Genomic DNA, 19,487 nt, shown 5'->3' with positions numbered 1-19,487 from the left:
ATTTTGACACATGTGGCAGTCATACTTCCAAAAAAGCTTAACTGCCTGCCGTTCACAGGCTGTATGAGTTTTGAGGACAGTCACTGGCTCCTCTTTTATCACTATTTCAACTAATTGATACTTAGCTTTCAGAAACTAAAACTCCTGTGGTTAGAATAACTCAGTTCCTCAGCTCACAATGTGCCAACAGACTGCACCAATTTTCACTGGAATTTCCCAAAATACAAAATTTAGTTTTAGCATTTTATAAACTAATCACGATTTTTGTCTAACCTCAATCATCTGTAGATGCCATGTGCACATATTGTCAGAATTTTAAAAAAAAAAAAGAAAAAAAAAGTTTAGGATGTAAAATAACATACTTGAATGTAATCTGGGGTTTTGTAGATTTGCCCAATAACAATGTTAGATCAAATATCATGTCCCATTTGTATTGTTGCTCCAGTATGTAATCACTTTATATTTTATAGTGCAGACATATGATTAGAAGTCATTGCATATGCTTGTGCTCAGTTCACAACATTTGGTGAGTCTGTTTTGTGAGACTTATGCTGCCATTGATCTCCTGCCTTCTTTCTTTGCCAGTCTGTCTGTTAGTCTTCTCCCCAGCATGATGATGGGGCTTCAGCTTGCTGGCTGCTGCTCTGCTAGTCTAAGATGTCTAGAGAATTGCCAGAGTGGCAACATGACATGCTCTCTCTCTCTCTCTCTCTCTCTCTCTCTCTCTCTCTCTCTCTCTCTCTCTCTCTCTCTCTCTCTCTCTCTCTCTCTCTCTCTCTCTCTCTCTCTCTCTCTCTCTCTCTCTCTCTCTCTCTCTCTCTCTCTGTCTGTCTGTGCTAGCTAAATGGTCACTACGATTCAGTCCGGAGGGAGGCTCTGCCAGTCATAGCATACATTCTTTATTACTGTCACAGTTGAAGACAAATCAGAAGCAGAACACAGCACAGCCGAATAACAGCTATAAGACAGACACTATTACAACAAATCCCTACAAGAGGATTCACCTTTTTTGTGAGGGAACAATTGTCCCTATCATGACCAATGAGAGCAAAGAGTAATGGGCTCTCTGGAGCCACTAGAGGAAATCAAAGTATCAAAGGATAAGTCCTGGACAATGTCAGTGAGGCTTAGAAAATATAGCAGCAGAGAGTGGAGCCTCTCTGTTAAAGCTCTCCATTCTGATCGGCTCAGCCCACTTTGACTGCTTACAAATTCACTCCAGCTCTGCCTTTGACATCTTCCTGACTCCGTCCTTTCATTTTCTTGTTAATCATATTAGTCTACCAATGTCTGGATTAATTTGATTGCCTCATGCTCTTATTGTATTTGAATTGTCTGTGTCTGTATGGTCAGCAAGAGAGAGTAGATGGTGGGTATATGTACGGTATGTGTGTATTATTATAGACCTATCTGCTCTCAGTTTATTGACACTTATGATTATGTGTCTTTTTCACTGTATTGTTGTAGACCCAGAATTCAGCGGTTTTAGAGACAAATGTAAGCAGTGTCCGGAGCACTGTTTTTTTCCTCCATCTAAGGAACTCACCTCACCACCTGCTCCTTCTTTCTCCATGTCCTTTCTCTCTCCCACTACTCTGCACACCAACTGAATTTTAATCTCATACTCTTTTCATCTCTCTGCACCCCATTTGACTTTGAGCTCTCAGCACTGACTGGATTTCTCCAGCATCTGTCCAGTCTGCACACATTGGGCAGCAGCTCTTCTCTGTGCTCGGCCCCCAAATCCGCCTTCCAGCTCACATCAGTGTCAGTCTGGTGCCCCAGTAACATTACACATCCTCATTTAGCTCCCTGTCACCTACAGTACCACCACAGCCCTCAAGGCAGCTGGCTAACTATTCATTTATTCTAATAAGGAGCAATGAAGCCAACACGTCACTTCATAATGATTAAGTTTCAACATTGTCTTGATAGTATTGTCACAGAGGGGTAGTCATTTTCTGTAGCAGACTTCTGTCAGACCTGTTTTTCTCCACTTTTGCACCATTTCACTGGAATGTGATTTGGACCCGCCTCTTCTGAGAAGTAAATCACGTTACCTCTCAATCATCTCCCCGCTGTACTCAGCCAACAAGCCCATTGTTTGAGCTTATTTACCATGATGTGTTGGATCTTAGAAATATAGTTTCTTCAGTCAAGTAGAACAGAGTCACAGATTCCTACGTGTACCTTCTTTGGTCTGGAAATAGAATGGGTGTGAGCGGGTGCTCGTACTATTCAGTTGCATGGATTTGTACATCCTGGATCAATTCATAACAATGGAAAAAAAATAATTACACTTGTGACAAAATGAATCTGTTCATTGATAAGACTGACCGCATAAAGACACAGTCTGAATACAACAATACAAAGACACAGTCTATTGTGTGGATTCATTTTAGGATAAATACATGAAAAACATAAACAGATATGTCAAGTAAAGCAATCGCTGACAACATGATCTGACTAAAGGTACTGGTTTCCATTAAAGGTTCTGGTTGTGATTGGACAAGGAGGAGTAACTAACTAAATCAATAAATCAGTAGAATCTTTTCTCTTTCTTTCTTTTTATGTTTTTTTAATGTTTTTTTTAGTTTTTTTGTTTTTTGTTTTATTTTTTGTTCTGTATTTCCTCTGACACATTTATGATTAAATGTATAATTGAAGATTACCTGAGAGGCACAGGTGGGCTGGGTACCCTTACATATGGTTTTGATTATTTTTGCGAAATTGTCACAAACTTTGTAAATGTTCAAGAAGAAAGTCATCAAAGCAGATGCTGCCTTTTCTTTAGGTGTTGCTTACATTCTGCATGTGCTTATTATCCCCCTCTTCAGCTTTGGAGTGGGTGGTGTTTAAATATTTGAGTAAATGCAAATGAATGACAGCAGCTTGCTGAGGTCATTCATGGTTTGGATTTTTCTAATGGGAGGTAGACAGAAGAAAAAGATGCACATACTGGACACAAGGAGAGTGATACCGAGGAGACAATTAGTGGCTGCAGTAGGCTTTGACAGCTGCTGCAAAGAATCCCCAGCAGCCACATACACATGATCCCCCTTCATGCTGTCAGTCAGGACAGCCCTACAAGTTGAGAACCAGCATGAACTATGTAAGCCTCATACAGTCTGCATCAGACACCACACAGCTCCACGTTACTATGAGAATTCATAACAAATCCAATTGTATCCACACCCAGCAGGCAACTGTGTTAGTGTGAAATTTTACAAACTGAAATTAAACTCATGCTGACAAGACCTTACTAAAAGTCAGGCATGCAGGCAGATACAGAAGTCAGAGTAGATAGAAGTAAAGTGAGTGCTAGTTCACAACCACAGCTGAAATGTAGATTATACATCGTGATATCATCATGATATCAATGATTCAATATTGAAATTATTGTGTAGTGATAGGGTTGCCCCACCTTTGTCTGCCTGTATGGGCTTCAAGTGGGTTCTGACTGGGTGTCAGGTGGGGCCAAACTGGGTGAGTTACAGATGTAGGTCCCATGTCTCTGAAACAATATGGGGCCCATACAATTTGCCCTGTTTATGCCCATGCCTGCTTAGCCCACTTACATCCCTTATGGGCTCATACCCATGTGGGCTGACTGTATGACTCCGGACTCCGGACCCCCAAAATTTGCCCAGTTCAAGCCCATGCCCAGTCAGTACCCACGTAGCCTGCATTAAACCCATGTGGGGCCCACATGGACATGCTGGCTGGGCTGGAGCTCATTTCAATCCATGGCTGTAGACTGACATCAAAGCTGTGTTTAGTTCACTGACGGATTCTGTTGACTCTTACATGCTTCTTTTGTTCTTCTTATGATCTACACAAGCGTTGGTTTTGTTGTTTTTGCTGTTAACACAGACGTTTTATTGACTTTTTTTTCCCTCAAGCTTGATTCTGGAAGTTTGCTGATACTCTGAGGTTAAACGATTCTAATTAGTCTGATGTGTATTGTGCTGACACCAGGTAATGGAGCCTTTCTTTCCCTGCTGTGCTGGCTGATACATGAGCTGCTTTAACACTTCTCTCTCCATGTCTTAATCTCTTAATGCAGACCATTTTCACCTTTAACGCTCACTTTCCCTCTCCTTGTCTGTCTTGAATTTTATTAATATTTGCACAACCTCGTCTCCTCATTTTTATTCATTTTAAGTCCCATTTGTATTCATCTGCACCTCCCTCAGATGCTGACCAAGCATTATAGAAAAATCCTCACAAGCTCACATTCCATAAAGCAAAAAATGTGAGCTCTAAACCTGACTCCCAGCATCCTCTTGGGGCTGTATGTGACGAGCTTTGATGTGTATAAACTGCAAAGATAGCCAGCAACCTTCACATTACCTTCTAACTTCTCCAGGCCTTTAACTATCTCATCAGGTCAGGAGAATGTTCTAACTTTGATGTCATTCATCAGATGCAGTTAGAGGAATCACTGGTTTGTGTCTGTGAGAACACACACTAGCTTTTATCACACTGACATGCCGGCTGTTCCAACTGCTTTAATATGAAGTGTAGTCCTACTTAGATACTACTCTTAATCATCCTCCTGTACCTTCTGTTGACCTTTTGAATTTTAATATGAATTTCACTCATCCAGGACATTTTATCAGCATTTACGTATCTATTGAGTGCTAACTAATTTCAGGTCCTACACTTCAGCTGACATTTCATTTATTTTCAGGGTTTCAATACCAGCAGACACAGCAAGTGCTCACAGTACACTTCAACAGCTTTTACTTCAACTGGAATTTCAAGGACAGGTTTAAAAATGTTCATGTGTGTCTTAAAACAACAGTCAGGTGTCCATATGAACAGTGAAAGAGGTTTTCCTCTCTGTAATCATTCCTCCTGTTCATACTGACTATTAATACATCTCCTTTAAATGTGCTTTCAATGGAAGTGATGGAGGACTAAATCCACAGTGTGTCCACACAGTCATTTAAAAGTAGATGATCAGCTTCTATTGAGCTTCATCAGTATGAGTTAGTCATATCAAGTGATATCTGACACATTTACAGTCTTTTTAGCATCAAATTCCCTCTTAGTGTTTCCCTGTTGAGCTGTGGTGGAAGTATAGTAACACAAAGAGGAACGTTGGTACTAAAAACACTGTAACATTGAAACATAGAAGATGAAGATTTGACTCATTTGGACGACTGAAGCTTCATATTAGCTTCACATCAACTTTTAAACACATTATTACACAGAAGGAGGACTGTGGATTTAGTCCTCCATCACTTCCATTGTAAGTGTATTATGAAGAGATCTTCTAATGGTCAGTATGAACAGGAGGAATGATTACAGCCACAAAAAAAAAGGTTTCTGTGTTCAGACAGACTTAACTTCAACTGAAACCCCAACTCCTTTAAGGACACTCTCCTCAGAAGAAAAATGACAGCATTACTAATTTCATTGCATGTCTGTCTGTACTGGAACAGGGAGTGGAGGTTTTTTATTTTTTTTTAATCAAGGGTCTAAGGATTATCTGGTATGTTTTATATAAATGAATACTGACTTGACTAATTACAGCAAATATCCAAAAATAACAGATGTTTATGTTCAAGTGACAAAGCCCTCTGACAGTTATGAAGAATTAAATAGTCTCACTTTGATTTTTTTTTAAATTTTGAACTGAAAATAAGCTGAAAACTGAAAGTGCTAATTATTTTCTTAAATTTGGCCATTTCCATGTATCTAGTGTTTTCCTATGATTGTTCCTAAAAACAAGAAGCAGACCATAATTGCATCATGTGACATTGGGTTAGGCATCCAATGCATAAACATTATAGATATGAACAGCATGTTATCATACAATCTGCATCATACACGTGGAATATATTTAGCAAAAATGACCAGCATCCATCACAATGTGAGTAGTGAGGATGTCCTGAACACATTTCCAAGTTAAAGGTTGATCATGTCATTTTTTAATGGATGCAGGTGTGTAAAGCTGATCTTTTGTTTACTGTGGCCCTTTAAATCAGTCGAACTATGTCCTAACACACAGCACTGCCAACAAGTGAACCAGGTGAAGGCACAAAGAAATATATAGCAGCCCGTAATTTCAGTGAATGGTATCTATATAGCAAGCAGTATGAAAAAACATATCCTTAGATTTATTTTTGAAAATCTCCTTGATCAACCTTAACCTTAATCAATACCTGCTGAACTGTAACTGAACACTCACCTTGCGGCAGTGTTAGAAAAATCATTCAATCACTCCTTAAAGTGTCTAATTTGATGTTGTGTGCTGTGTTATGTTATGCTGCAGTGCCTGGAGCTCCTCCCAGGAAGGTGGAGGCTGACGCCCTCAACTCCACTGCCCTCAGGGTGACCTGGAAGCCTCCACTGTCTGTGAAGCAGCATGGCCAGATCAGAGGCTACCAGCTGGTCTACTCCAGGCTAGAGAACGGGGAGCCTCACGGCCAGCCACTCATCATGGATGTTTCCCTCCCTGAAGCCCAGGTACTGTCACACTCCCTCAGCTGAGCCCAGTGACTCATTAGAATGTGAAAGTGCTTATTTAACCACATTAAGTGCTAACGAATGGAGAGTTTGATTAAAATCCCAGGAATCACTGGGAAGTTATATAAGTTGTGCTACTTTGTCTATTTAGTACTGAAATGTAGGTCTCAGGGAAACTATATGACTTTAGGAAGGGTTAGTTCATGAATAAATCAACCATTTACACTTCAACTGTTAACACCATTATTATTCACTTCAGTTCAATTCCATTTTATTTATATAGCGCCAGTTCACAACAGAAGTTATCTCAAGTCACTTTTCACATAGAGCAGGTTTAGACTGTACTCTTTATTAGAGAAAGAAGAAGAGGGAGACACAAAGAAGCACAATGACAATAACAATGATAATAATAATAGAAGCATGACCAATAATAATAATAATAGCAGGCGTGGGTGCCAAGCAGGACTTCTGGGGGTCCACGCAGCCGCTGTACATGAAAACATGTGGCCTGTGAGACAAGAAAGCAGCAAGTTAGTAACATGATATGCTAACATTAATGGTATATGAATATGTACAGATATCATGGGAAGTCCCTCTGCAGTCTAAGCATATAGCAGCATGACTAGAAGCTGGTCCAAGACAAGCCTGGCCGGCCCTAATTATAAGCTTTATCAAAAAGGAACGTTTTAAGCCTACTCTTAAATGTAGAGAGGGTGTCTGCCCCCCCTGACCGAACCATAAGTAAGCCGCATTCTGGTGGTGTAGTGTTCTAAGTGGGGTAAAGGGTACTATGTGCTCTTTAAAGTATGATGTAGCCTGACTGTTAGGAGTTTTGTAGGTGAGGAGAATAATTGTATATTATATTGTGGATTTTACAGGAAGCCAATGCAGTGAAGCTAAAATAGGAGTAATATGATCTCTCTTTCTAGTTTTTGTCAGCACACGTGCAGCTGCATTCTGGCCCAGCTGGAGAGTCTAAGAATCCCAAACAAGCTTAGGACATTATCAATGACTTCATTGTTATTTGCTTATTACTCATTTCATTACATTTACTAGATTAATATCAATATACAAATTCAGGAACTAGTTTTCACATGATTTCATTTTTTATTTGATCAACTTTCATGTGTGAGAGATTGAAATAAAAATCCCCAAAAATACAACATGAGGGCATCACAAATAATAAAAGCTATCTTTCAAATGAATGTCCTTATATGTCCATGAAACAAGGGTTTTAATGTACATCCAAATAATCAGATTAGGATGATTTTTAGATGCGTCCAAATATGACTTTCCTTGGGCTCTGTACAGCTTTGTGCCTTACAAACATAATGCTGTATCTGCAAATTATTCCTTATCTTTGCCTGAAATAGAAAAGGGATAAAACAGATCAAAATAACTATGTGTGGTCTGCTGTATCCTTATGAAAATGCATTGTGATTAGATCCAAATGCGGTGGCATTTTTATGATTAGAATGCACACACAATGCCTTGTTGTTCCATCAAAATAATTGCAGTTGCAGTTTTATTTTTATTCCAGCCTACAGTGGTGGAAAACAGCCACACACACACGTGAATGCGTGAATAATAGAAAAACCTAGATAATCCTTCTTAGGAATGCAAAAGCAAGTGTGTGCGTGTGTGTTTGTGTTTGAGATAGTTCATGTTGTGCAAGCGGTTCACCCCCAGCACCACAGATCTGCTTCTATGGGTTTTATTTCTTCCACCACCTAAAATAGAGGAAAACATTCACAGAGTTGGTCCACATTTAAAACATACTGCCGATTTTTTCCCTTTTTTATCCACCAACTAAACGCCTGGATGATTAGGAGGCACTGAGCGTCAGCAGCAAACAGACACTATACTTTACACTTATTATCTTCCTTAGTACTGTGAATGGTAACACTTTACATGAAGTAGTGCTCAGATAACGTGGCTAGTCATCATAAGTGACTTGTGACACATTAAGTGTATGATAACTATTATACTCATATACGTAGCACAACCGTCCAAATATAAGAGATGTTGACTAGTGGAAAATGAACTGGTTCACTTACAGGTCATGAGTACATGTCAACAGGCACTTCACATTAACAATAGAGTTAGTAGTTTTTGACTTAAGGTGGCATGAGTTAGTTAGAGGTATTAGAAATGCCACAGCACATTCACTATTATCATATTCGAGAAAAGTGGGGATAGTTTGCACATGAGTCATGTTATACATGTTCTCAGTCTGTTGTGATGTGAGAACCTGGATGAGAGCAGCAGGTCATCTCCAGAGCTCACCCAACAGACTGGGTCTGCTTGACATGAGCAGTCACAGGCAGTGTTGCAGAATTGGATAGTTTTCTTTCTTGTTGTTTGCCTGGATGGATAAAATGTACATTGCATGGCTTGTGATAATGTTTCATTCATTCAGCCACAGAAGAAAAATGTATATATATGGTCCAGCCTTTTCTCTTCTCAGAGGACCGAGGTGCAACTGAAAGCTTTATTTATTTATTTATTTATTTATTTATTTATTTTTTCACCTGGCATTTGTATTCAGCCACAGAACATAGCATGAGGATCTGAGGAGCTGACTACCATCCTAGCAGGTCCAATACTAACTACTAGGGGTTGGAATCTCTAGGCACCTCACAATTGAGGGTCCACGCCTGCATCATGATGCATCTAAGAATCTATTTTCCCACTATCCCTAACTAACACCTTGTCCTAAACAGAAATGTAAAAAAACTGGGCTACTTTATGAAGATCGGTCAAGTTCAAGGCTCTGATTGGGCATCACTTCACTCCACAATCTGGAAACCCTGACCATAAACAGCTTGGCTGAGAAGAACAAAGAAAAACACTTTTATCAGATAATATACAAGAAATTCAGTCATCACAATATTGGCCATGTTGTTCAATTTAAAGGACATTTCTTCACCAAAGATAAATATAAATGTAATTAGATTTTTTTTTAATTAACAGGTTAATAGCAGTAGGAGTAGGCACCTGTGGATGTATTAAAGCAGAAGTAAAGGGTGGATGTGAGTGCTCAGTGAGGTGGTGTTCAGCATTGTTCCTTTCAGCTTGTTTTGTTCTCCAGGAGGAGCGTCTCACCTGATTTCCTTTATAAGCAGCATTCCTGTCTTATCTGTGCAAGTCAGGAGGTCTGATAAAGGGCCCACATCTCACAACCCATCTACAACTTCTCTGTCTTTCTTAACACACACGCACACACATTCACACACACACTCACACACATTCTCTCTCCATGTGGCTGCTGAGAGGATTTTTTCTTAAAGGAACTGTCTTTAAGCCTCATCCGTGATAAGTTTAGTCTCTCCCCCTGGCGTCAGTGACGGTGATGAGAGTCAACACACGGTCACAGACAAGCTCCTCAGCACCACACACACACACACACACACACGCACACCTAGCATACACTCCAGGCATAACACACACTGACCCATCCTACTTACTGCCCTGACCACATACAGACAAGTTGGACAGTACCAGCTTTAAACATTACACGATTTATTTAGGATTGCATCTGGTTTTTGGTAGATTGATCAGGAGATTAAAGCCAGCAACCAATCATTCCACATTTTACTGTGTGGAGTTTTGGTGTAGCAGTAGTATTTTGCAATTAACAAGGCTCAAAAATAAACTCATAATTGATAAAGTAAAGTGGGATTGTGATGGTGAAATTTAAAATAAATAATTAAAGGCCTACCTACATACTAATATATACATGGACATGCAATGGGAACAAGTTGAAAATAATTAAATGACAAGTATTATAATTATACTGTAGGTATTTTTAACTAATGGTTACACATTCTATTATTATGGGGCACAGTGTGATCATTACTGAGCAACGAAACTGGAAGTTTTGATCTATTTTCAAAAGGGCCACTACTGCTTTACAGACACTGGTGGGGTACAGACAATAACAAAAAGAAGAAAGGAAAACTAAATAGTTCTCTCTTTTTTAGGTTTGTTGTACTTACTAAATAAATGTGGGGTACATTTGCATATTTTAAAGGAAAATATTATTGTCAGGAACATACTGTAGCCCTACAGTCTATATTTGACTGTGTATGTAACATATACTTGTGGGGTACAGGGGTCTTCAGAAGCCTGAGTTAGTGTAGGTATATGTTCATTGACACTGTTGTGACAGAGTTCTGTTCAAGCTGTTTTATGATAAGGTTTCTAGTATGTACAACTTGAACTGAAAACTACGGGTCAGGTGCAAAAACGATGTTAACACACAACAACTATGCACCATAAACAGAATATATTTTTCTAAAGCAATCTAAGGGTGATGTGATGAGATGGAGATGAAATATAAGGTAAGAGAAGGAATATTTCATTAAAACGTTGTTTGTTTAGGTAACATGCTGCATTGATTGTGTGTTTTTTTTTATGGCTAAACATAACAGTGATTAATTACCTTTGTGTTATTAATGCACTTAATGGCAGCTGTTGTGGCCGTTGCATCGCCTCTCCGGTGCAACACAATCAATGAAACTGCACTTCTTCTTTCATGTTAGTTTCACTGACAGGAGTAAAGACTGCAGGCTGCATACTAATATCCATTTATGGCTAATTGTGGGAGAGGAAGTGAGACTCGTGCCTTTGTGCCCAGATCCACAATGACTGAGATTTATAAAACAGAACCATGCATGCACACAGCTTGATAAATCTGTCGAAAAGAATGCATGTGCACATTTCTGACTTTTAGTTTTAGTCATGAGTGTGTTGTAGAAGTTGTAGAAGATGATGAATATTATGTCCTGTTACAGTGGAACTGTCATGAACTTCCAGTTTTGGACATACTGTACCCTGTAGAATAGGTACCCGGTAGTTAACATACTTAGAGTATAATTATTTTAAAATATTCCTCCCAAACACCATATTGTAACTCAGGAGGTCATATTTTACCTTTCAATAATAGAATAAATACTGTACCCGCTAACCTTTTTTTTAAGTCCCCAGATTATTTCATCCATATTCCTTAAATTGGTATCTTGTTATACCTACATGTGTGTATCTGTACATACTATAATGGTACACCAACAAATAAAAAACAAAACAAAAAAACAAAACATCAGCTCTTCTTGCTTACTAATAGTGCATGCAGACAGAGGACAGAGACATTTCCTAATATATTACTTTTGAAAATAACTAAACCTGATCTGAGCCAGAAGCATTATGCAACAAAACAATCCATTGGAAATCAGAACTTTGCTCCAAATTCATTGCTACAAAATATGAAAAACCAACAGAGGATGACTATCCAATCAACTTGTCTTTGGACAGACAGATTAATGTGCAGTTGCTTACATGTAAGAACCATGCATCTTCCCTTGTACCAATGTTCACTGTGTTCCAAGTCTTTGCAGTTTTTTTCTACAAAGCAATGATGGGAGTTCCAACCTGGCAATGTGACTTCCTCAGATTTGACAGTGACCTCCATCATTGACTCCAGTAACACAAGAAGTGTCGTCTGTTAGTAGAGGAGGAGTAGGAGGAGAGTATGGCCGAGAGAAATGGGGGCTAAATCTGGAGAAGCAGAGTTTGTGGATTAGGCTGCATGATGGGCTTTTTGTGTTGAAATCACACATTCTCTGTGATGTATGCATCCAGTCTTTGGTGTTGTGATGAGTCATTTCAGAAGGAGGCTCAGATCTGTGTGCCAGTAGAACCAGTTGTACCATGGCTTCTTTGTGTCCAACAGTGTTAAAGTCTATGTGTCCTTGTCAGAGTGAGCCTCCCGCTCTGCTGATGAGCTTCTGCAGCAGAATCAGTTTGAAGGAGTCTGTCACCAGCTCTTCAGCTTCTGTGTGACGTGACGTCACTAAAGCAAAGACCAAAATGCTGTATTTTTTTGAGAGTCACTGAGCCAGGCTGTGAGTGCACAGCTCCAGTGAAGCTGCCTGTAAATCCTTCAGTTTTTTTTACTGATGCTTGGCTTGCCTACAGTCAGTACAGTTTACTGCTTTTTTGTCACAAAAAAGACCTTGATGACTAAATAAATTCAGTCATGCCAAATTATCGGCGCTTACAGGCAGGGAGCAAGGCTCTAATTGGCTGCTCATTCCCAGCCTTGGCTCTTTGATTCCTTCACTCTTTGCTTTAGACTTGATTCCCTCCATCTCTACTGCTTTTCAGGTGGCAAACTCTCAGTGAGGCGTATTTTTGGATGGCTTGAATGCTTGAAGGAGCCTCTTTATCCCTCTCAGCACTGATGGCTGTGAAGCGTGAGCATTGCCTGATCTGATAAGATACGGCAACGTCTCTGTGGCTCATCTATGTTTGTAGTAGCCCAGAAAAAACAAATACAGCCCATGGCAGGGCACTGAGGGAGGTGTCAGAGACAGTGTCTTCATTGTCTGCCTTTTTTGGTCACCAAAGGTAGCAGCAGGGTCTTTCATCATGGGAGTCTTCATAAGCCATCAAGATTTAGATTTAAAGTGTAAGCATTTTAATAGGGTGCCAGATCTGTGTAGCGACCTAATGAGGAAAGGCAGTGTCAGTACCAACACCCAGCTTTTACCAGTGCACAACAAAGTAAATGATAAATGGACTTATATAACACTTTTCTAGTGTTTTTGACCACTCACAGCACTTGTACACTACATGTCCCATTCACCCATTCACACACATTCATACACTGATGACAGGAGCTACCACACAGTATACCAACCTGCTCATCAGGAGGAAAAATAACCATCCACACACCATTGGCGCAGCCCTCGGGAGTAATTTTGGGTTAAGTATCTTGCCCGAGGACACATGGACATGCGGACTGGAGGAGCCCACAATCGCCAATCTTCCGATTGGTGGACGACCGCTCTACCTCCCTAGCAACATCACAATCATAATTGACATTGTTTAAAAAACGTACCATTAGTTAGTTATTACTTTTACTTTTCACTAACCCACTTCTAAAGGACCAATGTATGACCTTGGGTTTATGAGATTAGGGCCATTAACTCTTCACTAACTGTACTGTGCCAAAACTTCACATACTGTACTTAAGCAGTTTTAATGTTTACATTTTTTCAATTTTAACATTTACTCTCTGGACAATGAATGAGAAACAAATATTCAATCACACTAATTCCTTAAATACAGGAATTGCCAAAAGGCACAAGCCAACTGTACATAAATCAAAATCACCTTCAGCCAATTCTAAACATAGGATTGGAACCTTATATCACTTTTAAATGTATTTACAGAGCATAAAATTTGTAAATGTTTATGTAGAATATTTCACGTTTCAATTGACAGTGCAGATTTTTTTAATACACATTTACAAAACACCATAGCAAAAGAGCAAAATAAACAAACAAACAGAAATTAAAGCTGCAAGCAGCGATAAACGGGCCCTCTCCCCCCCAATCATTTCGGGCTGTGGCGCAGTCGGAGGGCGCGCAGGTAGACGTCTTCATTCGCAGGCTTTTATTTGACGTTGCATGATGTGGTGAAATATCATTACCTGTGTCCACTCTGTGGTGCTAGAGAGCACCCATCAATTATATGTCATGTTGTAGTATATGAGGTGGAGAACACATCCTGTAAATTTCATATAAATCGGATAATGTTTGTCATATGAGGCTGACTACCTGTGTCCAGTAGGTGGCGCTAGAGAGCACCCATCAATTATATGTCATGTTGTAGTATGTGATGTGGAGAACACATCCTGTAAATTTCATATAAATCGGATAATGTTTGTCATATGAGGCTGACTTCCTGTGTCCAGTAGGTGGCGCTGTGTATATGACACAGTATTGATGCATAGACGTGTTCAGGGCGGGACTCTCTACATGCGTGATCCATTTGGTGTAGATCGGACGATGTCTGTAGGAGTTATAAGGATTTCCTGCTTTTTGGCGAAGGATGGAATGGCGAAGGAAATTGTCGGCACCGCCACGCCCAAACCGAATCCCTAATCAGAACGTTTTTTTGAGCTTCTCATCTCCAATGTGTCAAGATGTTTCTGAGTGAATTTGAAGTCGGTCGGATGAAAGTTTGTTCGCCAAAATCGTACATATTTTTCAAAATGGCCGACTTCCTGTTGGAGTGACGTCATGGGTCCAAGAGACATTTTAGTGCGTATTTACATGATTCATGTGTTTACCGAATTTCGTTTGTCTACGTCAATCTGAGTCGAGGGGCTCGATTTTAAAAAATGTTTCTAGGGGGCGCTTTTTTGCGTCGCCCATTTCTGCAATCCTTAAGTTTGGTGAGTTTTGGGGCACGTTTAGGCTGTCAAAAAGGAGTTAACGATAATGAACGATAATAAGAAGAATCAGGACAGATACAATAGGGCCTCGCACTGTTAGTGCTCGGGCCCTAATAATAATTCTGTATAGTACAGTCTGTAGTGTTTTAGTGGCATCTAGCTGTGAGGTTACAGATTGCAACACTCCTCTCTCTCCCCATTCAAGCATGTACAGTAGGAGAACCTACAGTGGCTGTTAAACTCACAAAAGATCCTGGAACCAGTGTTTGTTTTGTCCATTCTGGGTTATTGTAGGAACATGGCTGGTTTGCTGGAAGAGGACCTGCTCCCTATGTAGATATAAAGGACTCATTCTAATGATGAGTATACAGTACACTAATTAAAACATACTTGTGAACGTTACATTCACTTTCTGCCAAGTCTGTTCTGCTAGATGCTACTAAATTCTACACACTGCACCTTTAAGTACTTGTGAATATACCTCAAATGTTGACTTTTTTAAGTTCACAGGGTATGAAAAACCTACTCACTGTGCTCATTATTTTACTGTACAGCTGAAAACATGAACTACAATATGAAACAGGCTTAATATTACTGTATTCTCTATAGAAGATGAAGGCAGCTCATTAACTGCTGAGCTAGAAAGGAGAGATGACAAAACTACATATTATTAACACTCATATCAACGTATATGTAAATGCTCTACAATTCATTAACACAAGTATAACAATGAGTCATTCAATTTGTAGTTGTTCCTGCAGAGGACTTCATTGCATCACAAGCTGTTTTCCGTTCTCGTCAGCCACCTGCGATTTTCTTCTCTCATCTATCTGATCTCTGTGTCAGTCTGTTGGCCATCATCAGTGAAAATTGGAGGAGTAGAGAGTATAAGCAAGAGGAGAGTTACGTAATAATGCAAGATAAGATGGAATTTTAATGACCCCCCTTTTGGAAATTGGCTGGGAGAATATAACTATCACCAATAACTCTGTTTTAAAATGGCAGATTTTTTTTTATTCACAACAGTAGAGTGTGGTTGAATGGCTCTTCATCTTCTCCAGTCACCATTCAACAGCTTAATGGCTGTTTTATTTATCCAGCCAGACAGAGAGGGCCACCATTGTATTGCCACAAGGAGACTCAGAACAGTTTAATGAGAATGATAGCCTTTGGTTAGATGGAAATGGCGCAATTTAAACTGACAGGTGACACCAAACCTGGTAGACTTGTTTTATTCATGTAATATTGTGACAGAGACCAGTCATTAAAAAATAAAAAATTGCAATTTTCTTTGACTTGTCGACATGTGCATTTTGACAGCTTTTACCATAGGAAAGAAAGCCCAGTGTCAGAGAGAGGAGCATGGCCTAAGCAGTATATCAGAAAAGAGAGGAGACAAGTGATGATTAGAAATTCAAGCATTTTTAGTAGCCATTGCTTGTTACACTCTGGTATATTTCCAAATGTCATATAACAAACTGAAACATTTAGGCTGTTAGATCCAAGAGGTTTTGGACATCAGTTACAATGCAGAGCAGCCATGACACTCTGGACATCACTTGTGAGATCGACAAGATACAACTTTATTCACCCCATAGGAATTTTTGTGTCTCATAAAACATTTGTATAGGTCTAACAAAGAAGATCTTGTTCTTGTAAATAAAAGCTCAAGTCATTTTCCTTTCACATTGAGGCTGCAACATTCTCAGTGGGTATTGGGTTGTGCCTTGTCTCCCACTGTGTTTGGGATTTTTACAGATTAAAGTCTCAAAGTGTAAAATGTGTTGATAATGGTAGCCTCAGGATTGCATCTCTACTTTTTGCAGATGATGTCTTTCTGTTTGCATCATCAGATCGGGATGTCCATTGGGGCATTTTGCAGCAGACTGTCAAGCTACAGGGATGATAATCACACCTCCAGATCTGATGTATGCACTGTTAGTAGCAAATGGATTTCGCACTCTATAATTGGAAATCATTTGCAGCCCCAAATCTTGGGGTCCTGCCCACAAGTGAGAGTAATCAAGCATTAGATAAATCTCAGAACCCATTGGCTATCTGCCTTATGATGATTTATGCCTTTGAGGGGCAATGGCGAATATTTTGGGGGTTCAGGTGTAGCAAGCAGATCAAGATAACATATATCCAGCCCAAGACGGGGTCAGCTCTATGTTCCCACAGCTCTATGTTCCCACATTACTTAGACTTTTTTTTTTCTCCCAAAATTAGGCCCTTATGTTCCCACAGCTCTATGTTCCCACATCTTTTAATAGAATCACGGATTCTGTGTTTGTCGTCCTGTCTGTCCCCTCTTGTTATCTTTAAACCCCAGAAGTCCACCGCTATTTTCCGTCATTTTTTGTACACAGGAGTTAATGGGACTGTCAAAACTCTGAGAATATCAAGGGCTCTAGCATTGGTTCAAATAAAAATAACAACCACCAACTCTGGCTTGAGGGAACTCAGTTTCTAGTGAAGCTGAGTGCGCCAATTGTGGTGGGTTACCCATCGGATGGCCACTTTGAGAGCTTGGAGTACTTGCCTCTAGTGTCCAATGGTGCGCTGCTCCTTAAGTGTACGTGTACAAGAGGTAGTGCAAAAATGATGATGGTATCACATTATGATCTAGGGCCATTTTTATTATTTTTCTTTTTTAAGATGTGTTTTTTGGGCATTTTTGTGCCCTTATTTGAATTTTGGGAGAGGAATGCAGCATTAAACCTTGGGTGTTGATTGAACCTTCTTAGAAACGTGGGAACATAGAGCTGTGGGAACACAGAACTGTTGGATCATAGGGCTGTGGGCCAAGACTTTGTCTTGCGTACACTGGTCATTGTAAGATTAGCAACTTGAGAAGGTCCAGACAATTTAGCTAATCTCTATAAACAGATATGTGTATGAAGGCAGATACTTTTTTAAAAAAGTTAATGAAAAGCTAAATCTTCACTGGAAGATAGCTGATGGGTTCCAAGATTGCATTTTGGCTAATGCAGTCTACTTTTTTTGCTCTCGAAATGGACTGTACGTGCATACGACCAAAGCTAGCTCATAAGTGATTGGTCAATAGCCTACTACTCAGACTACAAGTGGAATACAAGCAGAAATCAGAAGACTTCCAGAACCAAAATTTTGTCCTATTGCCATCTGTTTAGAGATTAGCATGAGATTGACAGGCGCTCTGGCAGTAATGCAGGCATTGTGCTGTAGAGTTGTGATGGAGTTGGAGCTGTTAACTGTTAACAGTTGATCTACATTCCAACTCTCACCTACAGTCAAAAGCATTTAATTCAAACATCCAGCTCCAATTTTTTCCTGTTAGTTTATTGAAAGTTTAAAGTCTGTGTAAAGTAAGAATAAATATGTGTTCTGAGTTTGACATACCACAGAAAAGTGTGTTGTTAACCAGCCTGCCAAATTTGAATGATTAAAAAAATCGCAAAATATATGAAATTAAGCTTCAAAGTTGTGTAAAAATCAGCCTCTGTCTCTGCTCCCGCCGAGTTCGCTGAAACCCCGCCCCTAACAAGTGTCACCTGTCAATCAAAGTCACCACCTCTGCCAGAAACATGGACGCTACATCTGAGAGCTTTCTGCCGCTAGCTCAGCTGCTAACTCAGCAGCTAACTCGGTGGCTAGCTTGGCGGCTAGCTCAGCTGCTAACTCGCCGGCTAAAGCAGCTAACTGGCTAACTGTAGACTGTAGTAATAGTATGTGCGCTAAATGTATTTATACCTACAGCAGCAGGGGCGGGTTTATACCAATCACCGCCGCCTTATGTAACGCCCACTAAATTCTCAACATAGAAATCTTGAAACACAGTTTGTGAAGCCTAGCTCCACAATTCAAATCTAAATGGTTGAAATGCTTTTTACACATTTTTTAGAAATACATTTATGACCTATTTAATGTGTTTAGAAGAAAATGTCTGAATTCACTTTACACGGTCTTTAACCATGGAGACTTCATGTGAGAGAAGATGATGTGTGAGAATTTCATGTGGTATAGCACAACTGTGCTTCTGTTTCCAGAATGATTCAACAGGAGTGTGATTGGTTGTGCCTATGTTGATGCTCCCTAGCATAATTTGTGAGAATATTTGCATGAAGTCGAACCTTTTTCCATTCCGGTTGCTGGCTTTTGATTGAGTGTTGGTGTGCACCAGGAAGAAATTAGTGATTACCTTTAATAAAAAAAACAATAGAAAAGGCTTTCCGTTGAGCGTTGTCAGATAGGTTTTGTGTTGTTCTCTACCTGGGCTGCCTCAGCCGCCTCCCATAACTGACAGATATTTCCATACACAGCATCATAACGGACTCTCAACAGTTGGCAAACATATTCCCTTAATCAGTAGACAAACAGAAGTTCAAAAAGTGACTCCTCCATCACACATAGAGTTGAACTCTCTTTCTGCCAGTCTCAGCAAACCATTGAGACAGAAAGTATTAAAACAGTTATGTAAAAATAGGAACACACACATACACACATTGTATGAATTAAAACATCTGAATTACAGTGTAATCCTATTTTTTATAACACAGCATCTGTTCACAATAGACATCATCCTGTCACACCACCAGTCTGTGTTTGTGAACATGGGGTTGACCTGTGACAGTGTGTGTGTATGCATGTATGGATGGATGGATGGACACTGCACAGTGAAAAATCCATAATTCATTTATAGGCAGCGGGTTTGTAATAAAATAGTATTGCATCAGTGTAAATGATGTTCCCTCTGCTGTATTATAGTCAGACAAATTAGATTCTAGCG

The 19,487-nt window shown here is 39.7% G+C and overlaps 1 protein-coding gene across 6 annotated transcripts in view; it reads left to right on the top strand.

Moving 5' to 3' along the window:
• ptprfa (protein tyrosine phosphatase receptor type Fa) overlaps window positions 1-19,487 on the top strand; it is a 237,993-nt gene that overhangs the window by 109,728 nt on the left and 108,778 nt on the right. For 4 of the 6 annotated variants that reach the window (XM_062423814.1, XM_062423813.1, XM_062423815.1 and 1 more), the window contains one exon: window positions 6,284-6,477. The exons of the other annotated variants lie outside the window; for them this stretch is intronic. In XM_062423814.1, coding sequence (XP_062279798.1) covers window positions 6,284-6,477 — 194 coding nt within the window. The remainder of the gene's footprint in view (window positions 1-6,283; window positions 6,478-19,487) is intronic. 6 annotated transcript variants of the gene reach the window in all.

The sequence above is a fragment of the Scomber scombrus genome, chromosome 8, assembly GCF_963691925.1.
Source record: "Scomber scombrus chromosome 8, fScoSco1.1, whole genome shotgun sequence".
In the NCBI taxonomy this organism is placed as follows: domain Eukaryota; kingdom Metazoa; phylum Chordata; class Actinopteri; order Scombriformes; family Scombridae; genus Scomber; species Scomber scombrus.
This window is presented reverse-complemented; position numbering and strand designations above follow the sequence as displayed.